The sequence below is a fragment of the Oryctolagus cuniculus genome, chromosome 11 (genome assembly GCF_051225735.1).
Source record: "Oryctolagus cuniculus isolate XC-2025 breed Fujian yellow rabbit chromosome 11, ASM5122573v1, whole genome shotgun sequence".
Taxonomy (NCBI): domain Eukaryota; kingdom Metazoa; phylum Chordata; class Mammalia; order Lagomorpha; family Leporidae; genus Oryctolagus; species Oryctolagus cuniculus.
In genome coordinates, this window is record NC_142877.1 from 2,880,717 (window position 1) to 2,899,139 (window position 18,423).

Sequence of the window (18,423 nt, forward strand, 5' to 3'; positions counted from 1 at the left end):
GTGATCAACAGGAAACAGTGAAGTCCCCAGGTGACCAAGCATCCCAGGCGGTCATCTCTGGGTGGCCAGGCTGAGCCCTGAGGGATCAGGCCCAGGTCTGGGCAGCACCAGCCTGGAGCTCCCAGCCCACAAGAGCCTCAAGGGGTCTTTGTGAGGGTCACTGCCAGTCCCTCCTCACCAAGACGCCTGGCCAGGATCTGGAAGCCCACTCTCCGGACCCTGTGGGAACCACCCGGCCTTCACAACAGCCCCAAGTGACAAGAACCCAAATGTCCATCACCTGACATCCGGGTCTCAGACGTGCAAAGGGGCAAAGCAGTGGCAGGGGCTGTGGACAGAGCTCAGAAATGTGATGCCAGGGACGGGGCCACTCACAGAGGCCACTCAGCGCAGGACCCCACGTGCTGTCCCTGGAATCAGAGAGCCGACAGCGGGGGCCCAGGAGGTGGGGCTGGAGTGAAGACCGGGTGTCTCTTTGGGGTGAGAAATGTCTAAAAGTAGATTCTGATGATATTGCCCAATTCTGTAAATACACTGACAGACCCTGAATTGTGTGTCTTAAATGGGTAAGCTTCACATTATGCAAATTTCCAAAAAAAAAAGGATATATTTTAAATACCCAGGAGTGTGTCAAGACCCCAAGGCCAAGCTATGCGTTTGGAGGATACCCAGGCTCCCCACTGCCTCAAACTGAGGACCTGCCCGTGTCTGCGCGGGCTCGGATTCGGGTGGAAACTCACCCAGGCACCAGAAGTCCCAGAGACATTTCAGCTCAAGCAGTCCCGAGGGTCCCGACACTGCTGTCGGGGAGGGGGGCACAGCGAGGTGAACCCGGGCAGCAGGGCGCACACAGGCCCGCTCACACGCAGGCCCACAAGGACATGGAGAGGCTGTCCCTTGTCACCAGGGCGTGGCTAGTCGAGGGTTGCCCCGTACCAGTCCTGCCACCCACAGCTCCAACACGGGCTTTATTCATTTTATTTATTGTTTGTTTATTTTCTTGTTTATTTATTACAGAAAGGGAAGTTCCAGCTACTGGTTCACTCCCAAACACCCACAACAGCCTGGGCTGCGCCAGGAGCCAAGAACTCAGTGCGGGTCTTCCAGGCTGTGTGGCAGGAACCGTTATCTGAGTCATCACCACTGCCTCCCAGAGTCTACACTGCAGGAGGCTGGAGCCAGGAATGGAATCCAGGCACTCAGACGTGAGACGCGGGTTTCTTCACTCCTGCTCCACAAACTGGTTTCCGTCTCTCCTGAAGCCACAGATTCCCGGCCACCCCCACCCCCACCCCAGTACTTCTTGAGCATCGTCCTGCAATTGGCCAGAAACATCACAGTGAACCAGATACGACTGGCCTAGGGTACAGCTCAGGGGGTAGCGGAGGACAGGATTACTGAGCAATCAATCGATCAACCGATCTGCAAGAGTGCAGAGTGCAGGCTGCCTCCCCTGGAGCAGGGGGCCTGATGGGAGGGAGGAATGTTCCGGAAATACATGGCAGGGGAATGGGGACCAGGTGGACAGGGAGGGAGGGGACGGTCGGGGCAGAGGCCGGAGATGCAGGCAGCACAGGGCTCCCGAGACCCTGCAAGAGGCTGGGGCGTGGGTTCGTGGCAGGACCTGTGGCCAAGACAGCAGGACCAGCCACGCGGTGTCCTTGGTCCTCAACAGAGTCTGGCTCTTGGCCCCAGGCCAGTGGAAGCCACAGGAGGGAGTCTCCAAGGGGTCCTCCAGCTGCCACTGGAGCAGGCCTCCGGGGACACCGGGGGAAGCAGAGAGAGGGAGGAGGCGGCCACGGCCCAGGCCAGGCCAGGGGAGGCGGAGGCAGTGAGCCAGCGGCATCTGGGGCCTGCGGGAGGCGGCCTGTGACGGACCGGCCGGGGAGTGAGGGGGAAGCGGGGCCGAGGTGACTCCAGGTTTTCGGTTTTGTGCTGACTAACCCCCCTGGGGCTGGTGGCAAGGTAACCAGCACCCCTGCGGGGTGGGGAGAGCGGGAGGTGTGGGAAGAGGAGGAGCTGCCAGACAACGCACGTGCAGAGAGGAGAAGCCCCTCAGTACCCTCTGCCACCCACACAGCCCAGCTGCCGGGGCCTCTGCTTCCTCGTCTGTGGGATGGGTACAGTCACACCTGCCCTGCCCCTCCATGATGGCCATTCCAGGCCTCGAGTGACAAGCGCGGAGCCAACACTGCCCATGGCCCTGCTGACACCCACCCCAGGGGCTTCAGGGCAGGGTGCCCCCTTCCCAGCAAACACACGTGGAAGCCTCCAGAGGACCCGGGCCAGATCACGACTGGCGCTACCACCAACACAGGCGACACCGTGCAGGCACAAAGACGATTGCCGCAGCTCTGCCGTTCCCTCCCGTGGGCCCCGGCACCCCCGAAGGCATCGCCGCGAGCTGACGGAGCCGGGACCCCAGCTGCTGCAGCCTCCGCTCTGGGGCAGACAGAAAATAAACACCGGACGCGCGTGGCGGAGTCTGGTCCCCCCACTGCTCTGGAGAGAGGCCCTGTTCTCTGTGGGCCACGTCGGCCCCAGGGTTTGTAGGGAGCGAGGGGGCCATCTGCACGCATGCACTCACACCCATGCACGCACGCTCACACACTCATTCAGTACCCACACGCCTGCTCACACTCACGTACACACATGTGCACACACATGCACACTTACATACATGTATGCACCCAGGCAGTCACAGCGCACATGCTCACACATGCATTGCACCGTACAGGCACAAACACTCATTCACACACATGCACAACCATTCATGCACCCGTATGTGTGCACACAGGCAGTGCTCACCCATGCACACCCATGCATGCATGCACACATGTACACATACATGCACTCGTGCACATACATACACTCATCCACACATGCACGCTCACGCACATATGCACACACAGTGAATGTTGTCACACACATAAGCAACACGTGTTCATTCACATATGCACACATATGCACAGTCCTTCGTGTGTGCACACACATCATGTGTGCAGGCACATACACTCCTTCACATTCACCCACGCCCGCTCACGCACCAACATTTTAGTTCATGTTTGTTCTTCAGGGCCTCAGGACATCATCACCTTGACATGAACAAAACCAAACCAGCACATGTCCGCTGCTTCGAAAGCTCTGCTCAAACTCCTGGGGAACCGCGGCGAGAGGGCAGAGGCCAGTGCAGGATTCGGGGACCCAGGCCAGGGGAAGACACAGCCACCTTCCCCGGGAGAACCAGGTGCGGCGAGGAGGGCAGCCCTGCCCTCTGCTGGCCAGCAGGAGAAATTGCACCCATGGGAGGTCGCCTCCGGAGCAGTCCTTTGACCTAAGACTGAGCCTGGTGGTGGGGTCTCTACCCAGCGCTGTGCCTCTAAGAGTCCCTGGGCGGGTGAATTCACCCTCAGGATGTCTAGAGAACCCTGCTGAGCAGGAGTCAAGGACCTGGGTGCAAGCTCAGGTTCCGGCACTTTGTAACTGGGAGGCCCTGGGCTCCTGCACTACCCCCATGAGCCTCAGTGTGAGTGACAGGTGGGGAGAGTCCACGCCAAGGGCCTGGGTGTTGGGCACAGCACAGGGAAGTCCCAGTGTGCATCAGCTGCCAGCAGTAGCCCAGGTCCTTTGCCACAAGGCTGCTGGCCTGTGTGCCCCCACCCTGTCCCCAGCACCTCCACGTGGCTGGGAAGACAGAAGACAGGCAGAGCAGAGCAGGTGCAGAGGGAGGCTGGGGAAGGCACCTGCCCGTGGGTCTGTGCACGGTCATCGCGAGGCTACAGCCTCCAAGGGTCCTTTCCTTCCACACCAGGCACTCCCTGATGCTAGCGGGTACCCTGTTTCCAGCCAGCGAGGGGGAGCGGCCGGCCTCAGGGTCTCCAGGCAAGACCGCAGCACAGAGAGGGAGCCACTCTCAGAAAAGGCATCGGTCTCATCTCCTCACAGGGAGGTGTGCTCCTGCCTCCTGCCTCGGGGTGCCTGTGGGTCTCCAGCCGCAGCAGCCATGCTGTAACCCTGGAGTCACACCTGGAGGAGGAGACGCCAACAGTGGAGGAGGGAGGCCTCGCACCTGACTCCCCATCTCATCCAAGGGAGCTCTCACCCCACGGCTGACGCCTCTGTTGGGTGAGTTTCCTTGAACTTAAGGCTTCGCTCCTACTGTGGGCCAGACACTGTTCTCAGATCTCTGTGTGTGTATATATATATATAGGGGGGGGGGAGGGAAAGAGGGAAGGGAGAGAGAGAGAGGAAGAGAGAGAAGGAGAGGGAGGGAGAGAGAGGGAGAGAGAGATGGAGAGGGAGGGAGAGGGACAGGGAGGCAGAGGGAGAGAGGGGGGAAGAGGGAGAGAGAGAAGGGGAGAGAGAAAGAGAGAGGGAGAGAGAGAAGGAGAGGGAGAGAGAGAGAGGGAGGGAGAGGGACAGGGAGGGGGGAAGAGGGAGAGGGGGGGAGGGAGGGGGGAGAGGGAGAGAGGGAGGGAGAGAGAGAGAGATCTTCCATCCATTGGTTCGCTCCCAAGATGGCCTCAACAGCCAGCATAGGGCCAGGCCAAAGCCAGGAGCCTCCTCCAGGTCTCCCACCTGGATACAGGATCCCAAGCACCTGGGCCATCTTCCACTGATTTCCCAGGCCATTAGCAGGGAGCTGGATCAGAAGTGGAGCAGCCGGGACTAGAACTGGCACCCATATGGGATGCTGGTGTCACAGGCTATGGCTTAACCAGCTGTACCACAACAACCACCCAACAGGGAACTTCCAAAAGTGGGTAACTCCCACTCACATCAAGGCCTCTGTCACCCAGACACATTCTGCTCCCGCAAACCCAGCACATGCTAAGGTGTTCGCTGGATCCACGCACTGGAGAGATGCATTTGCCATCCCAGGGGAGGCTGCAGGGCCAGGCTTGTTGTCCCGGAGCTTGGACTTATGTCACCCGCAGCCCATCACAGACGCAGACCAAGGACTTGACACAGACACAGCCTCCGTCGGATCTACGGATTACAGGAAACCCACGGCTCCAGCTTCGTTCTTTAAAAACAGGTGCTAAGCTCTGTAGTGGCCGCAAGGACGACCATTGCAGAAGCCACCTGCAGACAGGTGGAGACCATCGCCATGTCTCGCAGGCGCCGGGTGCAGGCAGGGCCCACTGCAGACGGCGACTGCACCCCTCGCCAGCCTCCCTCCAGGGCAAGGGTTTCCAGTGGCTCACGGGGGGAGTGACACTCATTTCTGTGGGAAGCAGAGGCTGTGTGGGTCCAGCAACTGTGGGGTGCACGAGGGGTGGCCCCGGCACTTCCCAACACAGCCTGTGGGCTCGCTGCTGGGAGAGACCTGTGAATCCGCACAATTGCGGCACAAATGGGAGACCCCAGACTTAGGGGTGGGCTCTGGGGGGATCTCCCCAAGAGGGAGGAGAGGCATAGCACCCCACGCGTGGGCTCAGCTCCCCACGGGGACCGGGGTCACGGAGCAAAGCGGTGATAGCTCCCTTCCTTTCATCCAGGAAGGTGAAGGCCCGGACCCCTCGGGGCTCGGGGAACGCCCCCCCCCCCCCAGCACAGGGATCATTCGGCTGGGCTGCTCCATTCGCTCCCTCACTGATTCATTTGTCCATCACACAGAGAGTATTTGCGGAGCCCACCGTCCAGGCCCGATGTGGGGGCGGTGAGTGTTCCCCACAACAGCAGGAGCCAAGGCTGAGTGAGAGGAGCTGCCCAGGGGCTGGGGTGCGGTGCTGGGGTTGCGGGGTGCACGCCCAGGAGCTCAAAGGGCCTGGTGAGCCAGGCACGGGTGGAGAGCGGATGTCTCCTGGAGGACGGAGGAATGACCAGTCTCGAGACAAGGGTGCATTTAGCTTCTCCCAGAAGTTCCCGGGTCCATGGGGTATAGAACAAAGCAGAGGGAGGCAAGGAGGGCAGAAGACGGGGGCCCGGGAGGGAGATGCATGGCCGGGCTTGACGTGGCCGTGGTGGAACCAGGAGAGTCTAACGGCACTCAGCTCTCAGTTGGAGGCACCCTGCAGCACAGACGGCGGCGACGGCACGTGTCCCACGCAGGGCCAGCACCAGGACCCACAGGCTGAGCCGCTCCACAGGTTGGTGCCGCTTGTTCAGTGCTGGGATTCCTGGGGCAGGCAGCTCCCCACAAGTCCACAGCAGCTCCTACCGCTGCCCCCAGGGCTCCTGACCCCAGGCTGCCTGACCCAGCGCTCATCTGGACACAGCTGGGAAGGTCTCTGAGCTGGAATTAGGGTCATTATCAGCAGACCCAAGGCAGGGAGATTATCCGGGATGATCCCAGGCCCAATGTAATCCCAGGAGAGGAAGCAGAGGGGAGACAGGGCGGGGCAGGGGGTGGTAGGGGAGAGGGGGAGGGGGAGCTAATGGCGAGAAGGGCCCAGCAGCCAGCAGGCAAAGTGGGCCCTCTGCTCTCAGCCAGGATGGCCCAAGTTCCACGCAGGCGCGATTCTGCCCAGAGCTGGAGCAGGGGCGCAGCCCCAGGCCTTCACCAGGGCTAAGACCCTGGCAGGAACGTAGCCTGACGCGGCAGGAAGCTGGGTGGGAAGGAGTGCGCAGGGCGGCGTGGGGCGGAGCCGCTGCTCCCCCTGCAGAGTTCCGGCTGCAACAGAAAACGGATGCCCACGCCGCACCGGTTACTCCTGCAGAGCGGGGATCCCAGTCCTGCCTCAGCCTCCACGGGGTGGGGGAAGCGAGGCTGGGGGGGGGGGTCGAGGGCAAAGGTCACACAGGGACGGTGGGGGGCAGGGGGCTGCTCGCACCTGCCCAGCCCTCGGGGCCTTCTGCCACCTCTGGGTGCCCCACACTCCTGCCCTGTTGGGGCAGAAGAGGGACACAGTCACGTCTGACAGCAACCTGGACCTGAGCCAATGGAACAAATCAGATGGAGCTGGGTGGGTAGATCTGCCCACTGCTCACCTGCAGGGCACACAGGATCCTACCTGCAGGGCACATGGGTCCCACCTGCCAGACACACAGAATCCCATCAGCAGGGCACACGGAATCCCACCTGCAGGGCACACGGGTCCCACCTGCAGGGCACATGGGTCCCACCTGCAGGGCACATGGGTCCCACCTGCCAGACACACAGAACCCCATCAGCAGGGCACACGGAATCCCACCTGCAGGGCACACGGGTCCCACCTGCAGGGCACACGGGTCCCACATGCTGGGCACAAACAATTCCACCTGCCAGACACACAGAATCCCACCTAAGGGCACACGGGTCCCACCTGCCAGACACACAGAATCCCACCTAAGGGCACACGGGTCCCACCTGCAGGGCACGTGGGTCCCACCTACACAGGAGGGCTCTTTACTGCCACTTTTTGTTTCCAAGGCACGCACTTCAAAGGGACAGCCAGAGTTGAGGAATCTTTTAAGGGCCCCCAAATTAGCCACTAAGAATGAGCTTTGGCCTGCTGCTAAATGTTTTCCAGAACAAAAAGAATAAAAATTAAGGCTTATAAGAGACGGGATAGCAAACTGGCTAAGACCCCAGGGGCTGCCACGCAGAGTGCTCAGGTTCAGCTCCCAGCTGTGGCCTTGGGCAAACCCTGGAGCCCTTGACATCTCTTCTGTGGGCAGGGTCCACTCCACAGCGGAGCCTGCCTCCCACACAGATGCGCAGAGGGCTCGGCAGCGGGCACAAGCTGACGCGATGGCCACCGTCCCTGCAGTCGCCCAGGCCTGCACCGTGCGACCCCACGGAAGCCTGAAACGTGAGCAGCGCGGAATATTTTGCACTTTCACCCGTGACCGTGAAGCTCCAGGTTGGAAATCGTCTTGAGGCACAAGAGATCTCTTATTCTTCGTTATGACCAACATTTAACCAAGCAGTAACAACCTTGAACTGATTTATCACGATGTCTCACATAGTACAGGAGAAATTCCGGGTGGGCAAAACCATTAACATAAAAACAGACATGGACACACACACAGCGAGGCGCCAACGTGCCAGCGTCCTCATCACCCACGCTGGTGTGGTCAGACTGGCTGGCGAGTCCGACGCGCGGAGACAGGCCACGCTCAGTCCGGACAGCGGCTCTGGGCGCTCCCAGGTGGGGAACTGGACTAGGAAGCTCATCTGGTGGAGTCTGTTCTGAGTTTTGACCTCTGGTAAGGGCAGCGACCCTGCGGTCCCAATGTGCAGGCTGCACTCAGCACGGAGCAGCAGGTCTGTCTCGACTCCCAGGAGCGTCCCAGGGAGGGAGGAGGAAGGCCTGGGATAGGGCACGGGGCAGGAGCTCTCCCAGGGGCCTAGAGGGAGAGCCCCCACCAAGGGTGCCCCCATGCACCAGTGCAAAGGGGTCAATACTAGGGAAGGACCCAGGTCTGGACACGCCTGCTGCCGCTTCAGCTTGCAGAAACGGTGGCTGAGTCATCGCAAGCGTGGAAAACTGCGATGTGCTTTTGAGGGGCCTGGAAGCCTCTCCCAACAGCAGAGCCAGCTCCCAGCACCGGCACTCAAGCAAGGAAGCCGCCCAAGCTGCTTCCCGCAGCTTAAGAGACAAGGTTGCCAAATGCAGAGTCTCGGGCCACCTGGTTCTCCCAGAGGGGAAGCCAAAGCTGTGTCGGGAGAGGCCCCAGGAGCCGTAAAGATGGGGCTCCCCGTGGGGTGCTCAAAGAAGGGACTACCTCCCCCCAGCCCTCGCCCCCAGAATCTCCCACTCACACGCTCAGTCAGGCCACACAATTTGCAGTACACCTGCCACACGCCTGTGCACACACAAGAACAAGTCCCCTAGCAAGATTACTGTGCTGGGGGCCCGGGACTCGGTCACGGTCATTCACAGAACAAGTACAGTGGGAGGAGGGAAGGGCTGGGGGCAGAGTCCCCGGGGAGACGGGGCAGGCGCCTCTGAGGGTCTCTCCCATGGAGACACACAGGACTCAGCCACAAGCAGTGACAACGCAGCGGCGACATGAAATGCTACCTACCAGGGGCCTCATCGGGGACCCTGTGCCCAGGGTTCTATCTGAGGCTGGCCACACACCTCCTCCGGGCAGGGGCCAGAGGTCCAGACCGCAGGAGGGAGGCAGGTGTTCAGCACGAACCCCGCCCATGTGCACGGCAGGCACACGGAGCAGTGGTGGGAATCCTCCTGCCACCCAGGGTCTCGGTCACCACGCGCCAGCAGCAGTCTGAGGACAGCGGCCCCAGGCCTGCTCCCTGGGATCTCTCTGCACAACTCCAGAGAATGATAAAGGCAACACGGAATACAGAGGGGTCTGCTTTAGGCTCAGGGCTACGAGAGGCGGGGGCTGTTTGGATTGCGTGCCCGGGGGTCTTTTCCAACACTGGGCACAGCATCAGCTCCAGCTCCCATGCTCTCCTCACAAAGTGACCTTGCACCCTCCCTCCGACAGGTGGGGCCCGCAGTCACCCTCCCCCACACCAGTGTGGCAGGTCCCGTGGCCACAGGGCGGGTACTGATTTCCAAGGTGGTCTATAGACAGCGACAGAGTGTGCACCTGTTTCACCAGGGATGGTCACTCCTGGAACCCAAGCTGCCCAAGCAGAGCCGGCGTACCGATCCCAGGCCCAGGCCCCCAGCCCCAGCTGAGCTCCCGGCTCTCACGGGCCGAACCAATTCCCCAAAATTCTTGCGTGGAAGTCCTCAGCTCCAGTACCTCCGAATGTGACCGTGCGTGCAGACAAGATCCTTGAGCAGGTGCTGAAGCTAAAACACGCCATCTGGTGGGCCCTAGGTCAGCTGGGCTGGCATCCCCCAGTGGAGAGAAGATCTGGACAAGCAGCAGGAGACAGCAGGGCCACAAGTGCCCAGGGAAAAGGCCACGCAAGGCGGCCGTCTGCGAGCCAGAGAGAGGACCGCACCTGCTGGCAGCTGACTGCCGACGTCCAGCCTCCGGAGCCTTCTGTGGCTTCGGTGAGGTGGCCTGGGGTGACAGCAGCCACACTAGCCGGGCCCCTCGGAGCAGGGAGCAGTGGAGACCAGCCATCCTGCTGAGCCCTGCCCAAGCCACGATGGAGGGGCAACATGGAACGCCTGCTGTGGCGTGCAGCCCGGGCTGGGGAGGCCAGTAGGGTCTCTCTGCAGTGGGAACCCTGGGGCTGAGCCTTGAGGGGTGCAGTGGAGCCCCCCCATCTTTGCTGAAGCCCAGGAGGGCTAAGCTCAGGCTAAGTAAGTGTGGCTTACTCACCCCCACACTCACGAGACCACCAGTGCTCGCGCTCTTGTTCCAGTCCACATCAGCTCAGGCCAGACCCAGGCTGAACAGCAACCTCTCTCTGTGGTCTGGTGGCAGGTGCACTGGGCAGGTGCACCTGTGCCGGGGGTGGGCGGGGGCCCCTGCATGCTGCATCCCCATTGGCTCCTGTCCCCCGGGCTCCTCCAGCTCCCATGGGGAGGGGCGTGTCCTCCAACTCCAGGGAAGACAATTTTGAGCAGAACTGGAATCGCCTAGTGCACCGATACCAACACTGGCGGCAGCACAGGAGGGAGCACTTGGCTTTCAGCACATACGAGCTCCGGGGCCGGGGGAGAGGGCAAAGCGTGACGTCACCACATGGTTAGACACGGCAGGACAGGAACCCAGCACTGTGGCTGGGCCCAGAGCCTGACCCTGGGCCCCAGGGAGGACACAGCACAGGCAATGCCTGCGGTCAGAAATCCAGAGACAAGCAGGGGCTCCGAGCCCCCACAGCTGTGCTAAGGAGAGTGGGACTGAGAGGCCGAAGGTCCACGCCCCTCGCCCCCAAACACCCCTCTGGCTGTGGTGTTGGCCACAACCCCTCACTGCTGCCCACCTGGGCGATGGCAGAGGCCAGCCCAGGGCAACACTGGCAGAGGCCTCCGACCCCTGGATGCCAGGAGCAGCTCCCGTATTTTTTTTTTTTTTTTTTTTGACAGGCAGAGTGGACAGTGAGAGAAAGACAGAGAGAAAGGTCTTCCTTTACTGTTGGTTCACCCTCCAATGGCTGCCGTGGCCGGTGCACCGCGCTGATCCGAAGGCAGGAGCCAGGTGCTTCTCCTGGTCTCCCATGGGGTGCAGGGCCCAAGCACTTGGGCCATCCTCCACTGCACTCCCGGGCCACAGCAGAGAGCTGGACAGGAAGAGGGGCAACCGGGACAGAATCCAGCGCCCCGACCGGGACTAGAACCCGGTGTGCCGGCGCCGCTAGGTGGAGGATTAGCCTAGTGAGCCGCGGCGCCGGCCAGGAGCAGCTCCTTACAACAGCTCTTGAAGCTGGCACAGCAGAGTCAGGGTGCGGTGAAACAGGCACACGGTGGCCGTCCCCAGGGAGCCAGGGGACACACACACACACACACACACACACACTCTCCCATACCAGAACCCACACAAAACCACCAGAACACACATTCACACTGACTCACATGCACACCAGCGCACACATGAACACAGAGGCACATATTTGCATACCCCAACACACACGCCCCACACATGCACACAGAGGCACACTCACGCCAGCACCCTCACCCGTCAGGACGACCATCCCTGGCCTCACGCTGCTGCCCTTGTTCTGCGTGGGCACCCATTGCTCCAACACGATACTCACCTACCCACGCACCCTCTGGTGCTGGCGCCTGAGAGGCCCGGGGAACAGCAGGTGTGAACCTCCTATGCAGCGTCCCCTGTGCTCCCGGTGCGAGGCCACAGGCTGCAGGATTCCACCCCATCCTGAGTGGGGGGCACAGACAGTGACGCCCACTGGGAGGCCGGTGTGCCTGGAAAGACTCAGGGCCAGAACTCACATCCATGCAGGCAACCCAGGCCAGCGGAGGACCGGCCCCACGCCCCACCAACAGCACAGCCCACCAGCCACACTGAAGAAACCTGACACAAGCAAGGGTGGCAGTGGCCGCTGTGGTTCTGCCCTAAAATCGGGGGCTCCCGCACTGGGGCAGCATGCCCGGCTGCAGCAGGTGGCCTGCGACAAGCGCTGTCAGGAAGCAGCGGGGCTGGGAGCCCGGCATGGTTCCCTGGGGGTCTCAGGATCCTCCACAGCCAGGGCGCCCCCAAGGGGTCTCCTTCCTGGGGCCTCGGCCCTGGAAAGCTGCCCAGCCCTGAGGATTCGGTAAATGCATAACCGAATGTTCGTCCTATTAACAAGTCATACATGTTATACGTGAGAAAACAAACCCAGCTTTGCCTTATAGTTCAGCAGAGGGAGGGTCCACCTCGGGTCAGGTGTAGACAGCCCAAAGGCACCCCAGCCCACGGCTCCCGCCTGTGCTGACACGGAGCTAGGGCGCCCCGCAGAATCAGCAGGAGCCTGGGTTGAACACATCACTCTGGGATCCCCACTGGAAGTCAGTATGCTCCCTACACAGTCACAAAAGTAAACTACAGTAGACACAATCAACATGAAGAAAAGCATGGGGCCACTGCTGTGGCATGCTGGGTTAAGCCCTGCCTGTGATGCTGGTGTCCAGGGTGCCGGTTCAAGACCCCACTGCTACACATCCCATCCAGCTCCCTGCTAATGTGCCTGAGAAAGCAGCAGAAGACGGCCCAAATGCTTGGGCCTCTGCACCCATGTGGGAGACCTACAAGAAGCTCCTGGCTCCAGCTTCAGCCTGGCCCAGCCCCAGCTGTTGTGGCCATCTGGGGCATGAACCAGTGGATGGAGGATCTCTCGGTCTCTTCCTCTCTCCTTGTAACTCTTTCAAATAAATAAATCAATCTTAGAAAGAGAGAGAGAGAAAGAGAGAGACAGAGAGAAAGAGAAAGAGACAGAGAGAGAGGAAGGAAGGAAGGAAGGAAGGAAGGAAGAAAAGTAGTTACACAAGCATGAAAAGGGAGCCTGGGTTGCGGTGCAGCAATGGAACCCACTGTGTGGGACACCCACGTCCCAAATCAGAGTGCTGGGCCTGGGATCGAGTCCTGCTAATGCACCAGGGTGGCCCAAGTACTTGGGTCCCGGCCACCCACGTGGGTAACCCAGGTAGAATTCCTAGTTCCTGGCTTCAGCCTGGCACAACCTTGGCTGTTGCAGGCCTTCGGTAAGTGAACCCAGAGGATGGCCACTCTCTCTCTCTCTCTTTCTATCTCTATTTCTCTCTCTCTCTCTCTCCTTCTGTCACCCTGCCTTTCAAATAAATAAATCTTTGAAAAGAGAACATGGGCAGAAATATTTACGGCACCCACCTTGGTTTGCCCAGGACTGGGGGCTCCCTGGGAGTTGGGCCAGACAAGGCTAACTCCCTGGTAAACTGAGGGAACTTGTCCACTCTGAGGTTGAGGCAGAAAAAAGATTCCTGAATGAAGACACAAAAGCAAAGGCAGAGAGAAAGAAAAAAACAACTGGATCCATTTTACTACATCAAAGCTACAACCCTCTACTCATAGACACTGAAGACAAAGCTATCAGAGAAGCCACAGAGAGGGCAAGAATGCTTGCAGCCGACAGAGTGCTAGAATCCAAAATCTAGACACCGCTCCTACGAACTCACTAGAAAAAGACGAACACCACAGAAAAGAGGGCTAAACAGACGTGGGGGCAGCGCACAGAGAGAGATCCGAGCTCAAGCCATTGAGGGAATGCAAATTAAACCAAGGACATTCCCTTCTTCTGTGCGATCGGCCAAATTTCAGACTGAGACACAGCAAGTGCTGCTGGGAGAAGCGTGGTCTCAGACGCTGCAGCGGGAGGCGACACCGCCACCAGGGGAAACTCAGACACTCATCCTCTGTCCCAGGAAGCCCATGTCTCAGAACGTGCCGCCTGGAGAATCGCACAGGTGCACCAGAGGCCCCCCAGGGTGCTCTGAGACAACACTGGCAGAACGCCATGGAACACGCTTGGAACCCAGAGGAATCGCTAAGGTTCATCACTGGGTAAAACCCGTCACTTCCAGAGAGAGCCGCCCTAATGGTGCTGTTTACTGGGACAGCTCGTTTGCAGGAAGCAGCAGTGCTTTGTCCACTAAGACCTAGAAGCTTCTGTCGTATAAGTCTGCTGGGAGAATGCAACAGTGGCTACCTGCGGGGAAGAAGGAGGAGAGGAGGAGCGAGCGGCGTTCAAGGGAGATTTGAGCCTCACAGCTAACGTCTGCATTTCTCACTTGGAGAATCACTCATGATGTACTAGCACAACCCTACACGTCTGTGCGTGTGTGTGTGTGTGTGTGTGTCCAAAGACTCTGTCAGCCTGCATCGGACAACACGATATCCATGCTTCCAAAAAATTATCTGTAAGGCCCAGACTTGTTCCAAAGATCGCCGCCTTCCCTTAAAAATGGAGCGATCAACTTCGTAGTCGGCCAGGTTCATCGGCAGACGGCTGCCCTATATCTGATGGGATGGCAGGTGCCTGGGACGAGGACCAAGAGGTGAGAAAGTGAAGTTGAAGAAGCAGCAGGCCTAAGGACCAGAGCAAGGCAGGTGTGCCCTGAGCACCTGGGCAGGAACCCAAGAGGGACAGGAAGACCTTGCACTAGATCACAACACTGAAGGGGCTGTCACCTGCTGTGGGACGTCCCAACTCTGCCTTCCCATCTCCAAGCACACACTTGTCACAGGAAAGGAAGCCGAAGCCACAGTGGGTTCTGCAGGTCAGGTGAGCACAGGGGAGGGGTTCCCACACCGCCGAGGGGCAGGTGCACTTGTGCTGGGCCCCATCTCCTGCTGACGGTCCCCTGCCTTCCCGGCGGGATTCTCAGGCCCAGCTACCGAGGGCACGTGGGCTCCATCCTGGCTGGGGGAGGCCTGGGTGCTGGGCTCTCAGCAGGCTCTGGCTGTGGTCACTAGAGCCAGGGCCAGTGACGTGAGCCAGCCTGGGCCCAGGACCGGCACGGAGATGCTAGCTGGAGCCACTGCCACCTGTGCTCTGGGGCTGCTGTTCCCTGAGCCCACAAGCCAGTCCTCTGCTTCTGCAGGTCTGGTCCATTTCACTCTCGCTACCAGAGCCAGCTGGTTGTCATTCGGATTTCAAAAGAACCTGGCAGCTCAGCTCCAGAGCCGCGGGGGGACCCCGGAGTCCCGGCCATCCGGGAGCCCTGCTCTGCCCGGCTCTGAGCTCACAGAGGAACCAGGCCCCGATTCCAAACCGCCCCCTGTGGCGCCTCAAGCCTCAACCATTAATGAGCATCAGCTGGGACCTGTCATGATCTCATCCATCATGCCTTTCCCTTCAAAAAAAAAAACTTAAGAAAAAGGTAGAACGAAAACCTCATTTGATGCAGAAATAACCCGGTACGAGTCAGCACTTCCTAATCAGACTTCGAAGTCGGTAAGAACGAGTGCCTAATTTGATCTAAATTAAAGCCCCGAAATAGCACATTATCCCTTTAAGGTTGGGAATTAAGATTCACCGGGAAGCAGCCACACAAATCAAGGGAGCCAGGCCTCAGTGGCAGCTGGACAAGTCCTGGTTCCAGAAGGAATGAGGTCAGGAGGACCTTGTCACGCTCCGGCCATCAGAATGGCCACAGAGCTGTGGACTCACAGCCTCGGCCTGTCCTGGGGGCCCAGCACCTTGCTCCAAACCAAAACCCGCATTTGGACCAGGGTCCTAACAGCCACCCTCTCCTCCTGGGACCCCCACGCCGAGTGACCTTCATTCTGTGCCAGCCCCACCCCGATGAACCACAGATCGGAGCCAGCAGGCCAACTGCAGCCCCAAGCCCCAGACCCACATCTGCCCACCCTACAGGACATGGCCTCTCCACCCCAGCACCGCACCCTTTCCTCCCTGGCCACACCGCTGCCCTCCCACTGCTCACGCAGGTCAGCAGCTGGCCCTGGCAGCCCCCCCTCTGGAAGGCCCCGTGCATCTCCTGTGCGCACCCCCGGTGTTACCCTCTCGTCCTCTGCCCCCCAGCGGCCAGGATGAGCCTCGTCTCAGATAACACAGGCCATCTGCTTCCTAGGTTCCTCAGCCTGCAACTGCCAGCACCCTCGGACCATGCGCACAACATCCCAGGGCCTCGTCAGGACCCCCTCCTGCCCCCTCCCCAAACACGGCCCCGTCGGTCTGCCTTACTCACCACCCTCAGCCGCCCTCCGCAGCTCCCCAGTCCTGAGCTAATCTGCACCTGGGGCCCCTGCTGGACGCCCGCACTCCCCACCTTCACACAGCTCCCTCCCCCCAGCTCAGGTCTGAAGCCAAACTCCCCAGGCCACCTTGGCTAATGCAGCCCCTACCCTTCCCCCCTCTTGGGCCCCCTTCTCCCTAGCGCGCCCCTGCACGGACACTATCTGTTCTGCTGCGTCCCCTGCCACACACGTCCCCCTCCTCCCTCCACAAGGAGAAACACCCTGGGGCCCGGCAGCTCCTCCTGGCCCTGACCCTAGCCCCAGCCCAGCGATGCGTGCTGACCCACTGACTACACTCTCTGCTTCCTCCTGCCCAAAAGTGGGCCAGCAGCTGCTGAGCCCTGCCATACAGCACAGCCCAGAGGCCATGCACCCTTTCTCGAAGGCCCGGAGCCTGAAGGGAGCACGCAGAGCAGGTACAGGGTCCCGGGAAGACGCAGACGGGTCACATAACTCACAACGGCTCTGCCACAGGGCCGAAGGTCAAGGTCGGAACTGTCCTTCCGCCAAATCCTACCGGCAATGAGCATGACAGCACGCTGGGCGCCCACATGTTGCTGATGGGGGGAGGATGCTGGAGGGAGAGGAAGCGGGGCTCCTACGCACCTGCTGGGTGCAGACCTGGGTAGGGGGTGCTGTCCCCACCAGAGGGGGACACACTGGTCCCCAGCTCTGCCCAGGAGCTCCTCCCTCACAGGTTCTGATGCTTGCAAGTGCTCCGAGGGCCTGGCACAGAGCAGGCTCCTGGAGCAGACCCCCGGACCCCACCACCCCAGCGTCCCTGCCCCCTCCAGCCTCCACCGAGGGTTTCCCAACCTCAGCCCCAACATCTCCCACTCATCGACTGCTTGGTGGTGAGGTGGGAGGGGCCCAGCAGGTATCCTGCGGTATCTGGCGGCTTCTCTGCCTTTCCACACTGCATGCCAGTGGCCCCACATACACGCCAAGAGTGACAACCAAAACTGCTGGGGGGGGGGGGGGGCCAGCAGGATGACACCCACACCCACCCCGTGAGCGCCTCTGATAAGAAGCACACATGCTCCTAAAACCTGACTTTCCTGATGGGCCTGACCCTGGGATCACCTGGGGCACAGGAGCTCTGGAAGGACCGGGGTGGGCGCAGAAGCCCTGGACTACAGTCCCCGAGGGGATGTTTGCCAAGGGGCCTAATTCTCCTCCACTCGGGCTGGCCTGGTCCCCAGGTGACCTGAGTCCTCCCCTGCTGCCCAGCACCTCCTCCCTGGCCCAGGCAGGGCTCTCACCACTCCCCAGTTCCCTCGCGGCCCCTCTCCAGAGATCCGGTCGCTTTAACTCGGGCTGGCTCTGCTCCAGGGCCAGGGGACTGCAGGACAGGTGCAGGGGCCCGACCCAGTGGGGCCAGGCCTGCGGTCCTCCCTGGAGAAGAAGACGGAACGGAGGCGGGGCTCTCCCTGGGGGGCGAACGCTGCCCACGAGAGATCCCAACTACTGCTCCCAAGTCCCAAGAACCCAGTCGCCCCCGATGCCACAGATGCTGAAACCGACGCGGCGCGGGGTCAAGAACCAGGCGCAGGGGATCCTGCCGCTAGCCAGGGGCTGTTCCAAACCCGGGGCCGTCCTACCCCAGCGCGCGCTCTCCAACGCCGCCCGCCCTGCCCCGGAGTGGGGACAGCCTCGCGGCTTTGCCGCAGTCCGGAGGAGCCTGGCCCCTTGGCTGGGGGCGCGCGGGCACCCTGGCCTCCCGCAGCGGCCAAGGGCCGGGCGCGGGTTCCGGCGGGGCTCGTCCGCAATCCCGCGTCCAGCCGGCACCCCGGTCCCGCGGCGCGCGCTTACCTTGCGCCGGGCCTCGGGCTGCGGCGGCGGCGGCGGCGTCCCGGGTCCCGAAGGCGCGCAGCAGCGAGTGCAGAGTCGTGGGCCAGCGGGCGCGCCCCCCGCCTCGGCCGCGCATCCCGCGGAGGCCGCCAGAGTCCCGGGGCTGCGTCCGCCCCGCGGAGCGAGGGGCCGAGTCGCGGCGGCGGGCAGGCGCCGGCAGGGCGGGGCGGGACCCAGGCCTGGGCGGCGCCGCCACGCGAGGCCGGCCCCTCTGCTGGGCGGGGGCGCAGAGGGGCTCCGCCGTGACCTTGCCTCCCTGATCCTGCTTGGGTCTGCAGGCTGGCCCTGGCGGCCGCAGCGGTGGCGACTTCTGCGCTGCGCGGGGCCTTCAGGGATGCCCTGGAAACGTTAAAGTGACAGCGGGGTGGGAGGAGTTGGAACCGCTCTGGGACCCTGGGCAAGTCCCTGGACCTGTGAGAGCCTCAGTGTTCCAGTGTGTAAAATGGGCTTGGGGAGGATGAAGAAATGGCGGGGATCCGGACGCTAGCGAGCACCTGATGCTGCCTAATGTTGGAGACTCCTTGGCTGGTGTCC

At 61.2% G+C, this 18,423-nt stretch overlaps 1 protein-coding gene across 1 annotated transcript in view; it reads right to left on the reverse strand.

Moving 5' to 3' along the window:
- PHACTR3 (phosphatase and actin regulator 3) overlaps positions 1–18,127 on the reverse strand; it is a 228,891-nt gene extending 210,764 nt beyond the window's left edge. Inside the window, exon 1 of the mRNA XM_051835075.3 lies at positions 17,851–18,127. Within this exon, the coding sequence (XP_051691035.3) occupies positions 17,851–17,965 (115 nt within the window). The 5' untranslated portion in view covers positions 17,966–18,127. The remainder of the gene's footprint in view (positions 1–17,850) is intronic.
- Between the last annotated feature and the right edge of the window lie 296 nt (positions 18,128–18,423).